Raw genomic sequence first — 8,465 nt, forward strand, 5'->3', positions numbered from 1 at the left:
TTCCCTAGTCTACACACACCCCCCTTTCCAAAGCTACTATGCCCTCTCTGTCACCTCTCATGGGGCTTTGGTCACCATAGAGCAGAATCTCCCCCAACCCATGGGCTGGCTACACTGGGCTCCATGGGTCCAGGAAACAAGAAGAGGATCACAATCACTCATTTGAAGGCTACTCCTTGGCCCCTTTCATTTTCCCTAATCCCCACCCTGCAATGGCTATTGACCTCTTCTATTCCTTTGACTTCTCCTCCTTTTGGACAAATGGCTAATAATTGAGATGATCCCCAAACCTGTGATCAGTATGCAGATGATGATAATGGACATCCTGGAAGGAGTCACAGACAGACTTCATGTGGCTCAAAAGAAGGCACCTTTTGGTTCTTGGCTCAGGATCCCCTTTCCTGGGACCCACCCCACTTCCGGCTCCCACCCAGTTCCAGTAGCTCCTGGCCACCGTGTGCCTTCTGAGTGCTTCTGCCCTCCAGCCAGGTCCAGTCAGGCTTGGGGGCCGATCGGGGACCAAGCATCTTCCCCAGAGACTAACACAGACTTGGAGCAGGAAGATCCAGTGCTCAGACTGGCTGGTCTCTTAAATAGGGGACACATAAACTTAGGAGCTAGAAATAGCCAAAATGAAACAGAAAGGGGCTGTGCATAGAGAAAGGAAAGCAAGCACACATAAGAGCAGCAGATCAGAGACTGAAGAAAATCCCAAAGACAATCGGGACCATTTCTGAAGGCGCCATGTCCTGCCTTCCATGTGTGAGACACAGCTCTCTCCTTAGGACCTATCTTCCTTTTTAACTGAATTACTGAGAGGGAATTTTTTGCTGCTTGCATCCAAGAGCCCTAAACTACATTCTTCTGAAAGAAGCCATATGGTCACATTGAAGATCCGCAGTTCAGGTGGAGAAGCAACAATGCTGGAAGGTGGCGGGTGCAAATCAACTGCCCTGCTGTGACACCTTGGCCCGCCTCACCCACCATAGCTGGAGCGATCGGCCTTGTGGATCACTCTGAAAGCCCTGCAGCTTCTGGTCCTGTTGCCTAAGTCTGCATCAGAAAGGATTTGCTGTGGATCAAGTGAGGCTGGTGCTCAGGCCTGCCCTTTCCTCTGCATCTCTGCGTCTCTGGCTGTCATTTGTTCAACCCTTAGAGGATGAGAGTCCTGGACACATGCTAGGCCAAGGGGAGGCACCAGGCACAGCTGGTGGGTGGAGGGAACAAGTCGGGGCTGCAATCCAGCCCACACTCTGCTGGCCAAGCCATACACCCTGTCACTGGGCTCTGTGCCCCTGAAAGAAGGACCACTTTTCCAGATTTGCACAAAAGTCCTACGTGGACTAGAAGTGGCCCATGGTTAGAGAATCCCAGGCTGAAGCCTATGGGAAGGGGTACCAGGGATACAAGAGGGCCAGTCCAATCCTTAAGGAACTGATAGGTGACATCATTGCCACACTGTACTCATGACAGCCACCAAAACCCAGTGGAAAAGTTCAGCCATGGCCACCCACATGGGCCTTCTCTGGCAAATCTAGTTGGTGAGGGTGGTGGGGGGGTCTGAGTTTCACTTAAACTAAGGAGCACATTTAGGTGAGACTTCTTTCATCCTGAGTCTGAAACCATATAGTAGAAACATGCTAGGTGTGAAGGACATCACACATTCAAAAAGCTGCTTGCTAAACAAGTTACTGGTCAAGTGTGAATAAGGATCTCTTTCTAGCACCAGGAGGCTCCGTATAGCTTCCCTTAAGTTCCTGCTTTGTTTTCCTACTAGCATTGTGCTCTGGATTATGAGAGAAAGAAATCCCTTACAGCAAAAACAATCCTGAGGAGGAAATACATCACAATACAAGCATCCATCCAAAAACTGGAAAGAACTCAAATACAAAAGCCAACCTTGCACCTAAAGGTGCTGGAGATAAAACAGCAAATAGATCCTACATCCAGCAGAAGAAGAGAATTAATAATGATTCAAGCAGAACTCCATGAAATAGAGGCCAGAAGAACTGTGGAACAGATCAACAAAACCAGGAGTTGGTTATTTGAAACAATTAATAAGATAGATAAACCATTAGCCAGCCTTATTAAAAAGAAGAGAGAAAAGACTCAAAGTAACAAAATCATGAATGAGAAAGGAGAGATCACCACCAACACCAAGGAAATACAAACGATTTAAAAAACTTATTATGAGCAGCTATATGCCAATAAATTAGGCAATCTAGAAGAAATGGACGCATTCCTGGAAAACCACAAACTACCAAAACTGGAACAGGAAGAAATAGAAGAAAACTGAACAGGCCAATAACCGGGAGGAAACTGAAGCAGTCATCAAAAACCTGCCAAGACACAAAAGTCCAGGGCCAGATGGCTTCCCTGGGGAATTCTATGAAACTTTTAAAGAAGAAACCATACCTATTCTACTAAAGCTGTTCAGAAAGATAGAAAGAGATGGAGTACTTGCAAACTCGTTCTATGAGGCCAGCATCACCTTAATTCCAAAACCAGACAAAGACCCCACCAAAAAGGAGAATTACAGACCAATATCCCTGATGAACACATATGGAAAAATTCTCAACAATACTAGCCAAAAGGATACAACAATACATTAAGATTATTCACCATGACCAAGCGGCATTTATCCCCGGGATGCAAGGCTGGTTCAACACTCGTAAAACAATCAATGTGATTGATCATATCAGCAAGAGAAAAACCAAGAACCATAGGATCCTCTCAATAAATGCAGAGAAAGCATTTGACAAAATACAGCATCCATTCCTGATCAAAACTCTTCAGAGTGTAGGGATAGAGGGAACATTCCTCGACATCTTAAAAGCCATCTATGAAAAGCCCACAGCAAATATCATTCTCAATGGGGAAGCACTGGGAGCCTTTCCCCTAAGATCAGGAACAAGACAGGGATGTCCACTCTCACCACTGCTATTCAACATAGTACTGGAAGTCCTAGCCTCAGCAATCAGACAACAAAAAGACATTAAAGGCATTCAAATTGGCAAAAAAGAAGCCAAACTCTCCCTCTTTGCTGATGACATGATACTGTACATAGAAAACCCAAAAGCCTCCACCCCAAGATTGCTAGAACTCATACAGCAATTCGGCAGTGTGGCAGGATACAAAATCATGCCCAGAAGTCGGTGGCATTTCTATACACTAACAATGAGACTGAAGAAAGAGAAATTAAGGAGTCAATCCCATTTACAATTGCACCCAAAAGCATAAGATACCTAGGGATAAACCTAACCAAAGAGGTAAAGGATCTATACCCTAAAAACTACAGAACACTTCTGAAAGAAATGGAGGAAGACAAAAAGAGATGGAAAAATATTCCATGCTGATGGATTGGCAGAATTAATATTGTGAAAATGTCAATGTTACCCAGGGCAATATATACATTTAATGCAATCCCTATCAAAATACCATGGACTTTCTTCAGAGAGTTGGAACAAATCATCTTAAGATTTGAAAACAGAGAGTCTCTTCAATAAATGGTGCTGGGAAAATTGGACATCCACACACAGAAGAATGAAACTAGACCACTCTCTTACACCATACACAAAGATAAACTAAAAATGGATGAAAGATCTAAACATGAGACAAGATTCCATCAAAATCCTAGAGAAGAACACAGGCAACACCCTTTTTGAACTTGGCCACAGTAACTTCTTGCAAGATTCATCCATGAAGGCAAGAGAAACAAAAGCAAAATGAATTATTGGGACTTCATCAAGATAAGAAGCTTTTGCACAGCAAAGGATACAGTCAACAAAACTCAAAGACAACCTACAGGATGGGAGAAGATATTTGCAAATGACGTATCAGATAAAGGGCTAGTTTCCAAGATCTATAAAGAACTTATTAAACTCAACAGCAAAGAAACAAACAATCCAATCATGAAATGGGCAAAAGACATGAAGAGAAATCTCACAGAGGAAGACATAGACATGTCCAACAAGCACATGAGAAAATGCTCCACATCACTGGCCATCAGGGAAATACAAATCCAAACCACAATGAGATCCCACCTGACACCAGTGAGAATGGTGAAAATCAACAAGGCAGGAAACCACAAATGTTGGAGAGGATGTGGAGAAAGGGGAACCCTCTTACACTGTTGGTGGGAACGTGAACTGGTGCAGCCACTCTGGGAAACTGTGTGGAGGTTCCTCAAAGAGTTAAAAATAGATCTGCCCTATGACCCAGCAATTGCACTACTAGGGATTTACCCCAGAGATACAGATACAATGAAACGCCGGGACACCTGCGCCCCGATGTTTCTAGCAGCAATGTCCACAATAGCCAAACTGTGGAAGGAGCCTCGGTGTCCATCGAAAGATGAATGGATAAAGAAGATGTGGTCTATGTATACAATGGAATATTCCTCAGCCATTAGAAACGACAAATACCCACCATTTGCTTCGACGTGGATGGAACTGGAGGGTATTATGCTGAGTGAAATAAGTCAATTGGAGAAGGACAAACATTATATGTTCTCATTCATTTGGGGAATATAAAAATAGTGAATGGGAATAAAGGGGAAAGGAGAAAAAATGAGTGGGAAATATCAGAAAGGGAGACAGAACGTGAGAGACTCCTAACTCTGGGAAATGAACTAGGGGTGGTAGAAGGGGAGGTGGGCGGGGGGTTGGGATGCCTGGGTGATGGGCACTGAGGGGGGCACTTGGCGCGATGAACACTGGGTGTTATGCTATATGTTGGCAAATTGAACTCCAATAAAAAAATAAAAAAAAAGAAAGACATCTCTTCTGGAAATGGAAATAACTGAGAAGCCACAGAAGGAAAAAAGAAAAAGTCTAGTGCTTTCCATAAGCTCTTTGCCTGAGACAGAGGCTTTCTGATGCGAAAGGGAGGATTTCAGCATTTGCCAGGAGAATTTTGGAGCAGTCAAGTGCCTTAAGCAGACCTCCCCCTACAGGCTCCAGGCCAACCTACACCCAACCCAGCAGCCTCCTGGTGTGAACTGCCCTCCTGACCATTTTGGCCATGATCTTCATCCCAGTTTCTGAGGGTGCTCATCCGGGCACCCAGGTCATTTTTTATAGCCTCGCTCACCTCTCAAGGAAGGGATCTTCAAGACTCTAGACCTACAATCCTGGCTATGGAGCACAGACGTGTAATGACAACCTCAGAGCCTTTCCTGGCCAGCAGAACAGAGCCCTCCCACCTGTCAGCCACCATGAGCCTCTCCCAAATCCCATGGGCCAGATTGCTGGGAAGGAAGGGAAGTTCCAAGAGTAACCTGGAGCCCACACACCGTTCTCTTCCCCCAATTCCAAATTAATCCCCAGCACCATTAGCAACCACCAGGCTTCGGAGGGAAGGAGAGACCAGGTTACCCCAGAGAACCTAGCGGGAACCTGACTTGGCACTCACTAGCTTCAGTGAGTATTTACCACACCAACGCACAGGTTGCCCCTGAATAGACCCCTGGCCGACTCCTTACCTTTCCCAGACCAAAAATCACTGGCGAGGCCTCCTCTGTTGTCAGTCACAACCAGCTCTGTAAAATCCATGCCATCCCTGTCAAAGTCCCATTGGATGCCACACCGGTACCAGCCCGTATCCTCCTTGGTCAGGCAGGACACAGTGATGATGAACTGGCTTCCTGTGTCCCTCAGGACCACGTGGTCGGTACTATGGGTGTGAATGCAATGATGGTGCCATAGTCCCGAAAGTAGCCTCGGTACCAGTATTTGCGATGGTCCTTATAGTGGGCATTGTAGTTGCAGGTAGCAGAAGCTGTGTCCAGCACAAAGCTTTCCTTGACCTTCTTGTCCATAACCATGGCATCTGTCAAAATAGACATGGGCATGTGTGCATGTGTATCCACACACACACACACACACACACGCACACACACACACCATCGTTCTTTTAAACATGTTACAGCTCTTGTCATCCAGTAAAAAGTCAGTTAAAGCACAGGGAAGCTGAATTTTCATTTTCTTGTTTTGGGTATGACTATGAGGGGCCAAATTCATATGTTCAACTGTTAACCTCCAGTACCTCAGAATGTGACTGCATTTGGGGATTGAGCCTTTAAAGAGGTAATTAGTTTACAATAAGGTCATTAGAAAGGCCCAATGCAACTTGAGTGGTGTCCTTATGAAAAAGGAGTCTAGGATACGGAGGACAGGCCAAACGACAAGTCATGTCTCATGTCTCTCCAGCCACCCAGTCTGTGCAGTTCGTTATAGCAGGCCGAGCCAGCAACTTCCACAGCTCTGGCCTGAGGGATACCCTTCTTCAAGGACAGAGGCGGCCTCTCACCCCTGCCCCTGGCCCCCTACTCCACTCTGGCCCTCTCAAAAAGTAAGTGACAAGGTTTGAAGGCTTCTGCTGGCTGCAGAGGGCCAAGAACAGAGGGAGCCAGCTTCTGTTCTTAGGAGCAAGGAACTTCCCATTTCCTCCGTGCAACGCCCGCAGGGGTAGCGCCATCATCTCCGGATATTGCGTAGGGAGGAAGTCGTGCACGCCACGTCCTGCTCGACCATGGCTGGGGAAGTATCTGGACAAGGAGAAGATGTGGGCAGCAGGGCCCTCTGTCTCTCAGCCTTCCAGAGGTGTGCCAGGTCCCCGCAAATGCTGCCTGGGACCAGCCTGCACGGCATGCTCGCGTCCCTTGTGTGAATTGACATGACTTGATTTTTTGTTCTCCCAGCAAGCATTTCTAAAATTACCAGGACTTGAACCTAATCTTAAGAATTCAAAAGTCTTCATGCTACCAGATTCACACCACACAAGGAAGATGGGTTAATGCTCAGTCTGCAGGCCTGGACCCTGACCCAGGGAGAGGACAGCAGCAAGAAAGGTCAGCAGGCCAGAGGGCAGCAGAGCCCCCAGGCCAGCCACCCTCGCCTCCCAGCTCAGGTCTCACCCCTGGGCTCAGGCATAGACAGGCAGCAGGGAGTCCCAGCCTTGTTCCTCTGCACAAACACTTTTCTGGGGAGAAGGAGGAGGGAAGGGGAACTTCCGCTGAGAGAGTACAGAGCCCACATTTTTAGCTGAGGCTTTCAGATTCCTTCCAGCCTCCTTCCATTCCCCTTTCATCCCCTCCCTGCCACAGCTCACTTATCAGAGCTAAGAACAAGGATGAGTCCAGACAGGATTTTTCTCCTTCTTTTTTCCTATCCCACTCCTTCGGTGGTTCAGGCTATGGAGCAGCCACTCCAAGCAGCAGAGAAGGGAATGCAAAGTGTTTGGGAAGTTTGGAGGCTGGAGATGCTTCCTCTCTGTATTTTACCTGAAAAGGCAGTCAGGAAGAGCAGAACGAAGAACCCCATGACTGGAAGGAAGTGAACAACCTTCAACTGGAATGACAGGCTATGCCCAGAGGTCTCAGGAATCCTGGATCTGTTTAAGGGAAACCAGATCTTTGAGCCTCAGCTGGTTTTATCCTGTTTGAAGAGACCAGGGCAAAGGGAACAACCAGTCAAGCCAAGCAGTGCTGCCATGTGTAGCTATCCAGGTTGTGCACTGCACAAGGGTACCTCATCAGGGGGATGCCATTCGTGGAAATAAACTTACTTATGTAATAATGTGGGCAACTGAAAAAAAGTGTGGGCTTCCTGGCACTCCCAAAACAGCGGTGGAGATTCTCCTCCTGGATAAATACACCCTGGTGCAACAAAGCCTTGTACCCAATTAGCAGAACACAAGCATACATGCCAGCGTGGGCCCACATTCAAGTGTGGGACTGTACCCTGTCCTGCCAATGCACCGGGTATCGCCAGAGGGCACATCCACCACTCTTGGAGGCCCAGTTCTCTTTTAGCTGAGGGGAAGACTAATGAGGAGATTGCTAACTTCCCTGACTCCCAAGTGGACGCTGAAGCCTCATCCAGAGAGTGGGGTTGGGCAAAGCTGTTAAAAGCAGATGCACCTGGCATCAGGAGCATGGAGTGGCGTCCACGTGGTATTTTGGTGTTGGCAGCCAGGGCTGCCGCTTCCAGACCTCCTGAGAGTTTCCTGGGCAGAGCCGGGACAAGTCAAGGAGATGTCAATGCAGTGATAAAAGCTTCTCTTGGTTCCTATTGGGACTCATGGCCTGACTGCTGATTTTTAAAGTTTGAATTACAGAAGAATTTAAGCTGAACACTACTTCTCACACCCTAAAGCTAGCCCTTCCCATCAAGGGCCGGATGGGGATGAGTGTCTGATCCGGGTCGTTCAGTAATATCCTCTCCTGAGGGAGAGGGCCTTTCTTTCCTTCCCACGCAGTCAGCGTGTGGGCCTGCTTCAGGTGTGTGTTTTACCTGCACCGTGATAAAGGTGCCTTATTTACTCCTCATCAAACCTCTGTGAGTTCCATCAATAAACCGCAAAGTGGAAAAAAAGGCAGGGAAGTGGGTGGTGGTAAGGAAAGAAGGAGGAATCTATAGATTAAAAGAGGCTTAAGAGAGGTAATGACAAACTACCATCTATAG

General features: G+C 47.1%; 1 protein-coding gene across 1 annotated transcript; it reads right to left on the reverse strand.

Annotated features, from left to right (window-relative positions):
- Positions 1–5,417: 5,417 nt before the first annotated feature.
- Positions 5,418–7,705, reverse strand: TMIGD3 (transmembrane and immunoglobulin domain containing 3). Its single transcript, XM_072771327.1, is given in 4 exon segments — positions 5,418–5,677; positions 5,680–5,829; positions 7,283–7,420; positions 7,567–7,705. Coding segments are annotated over 4 exon segments (687 nt in total).
- Positions 7,706–8,465: the final 760 nt, after the last annotated feature.

This window comes from Canis lupus, chromosome 12, assembly GCF_048164855.1.
Source record: "Canis lupus baileyi chromosome 12, mCanLup2.hap1, whole genome shotgun sequence".
Taxonomy (NCBI): domain Eukaryota; kingdom Metazoa; phylum Chordata; class Mammalia; order Carnivora; family Canidae; genus Canis; species Canis lupus.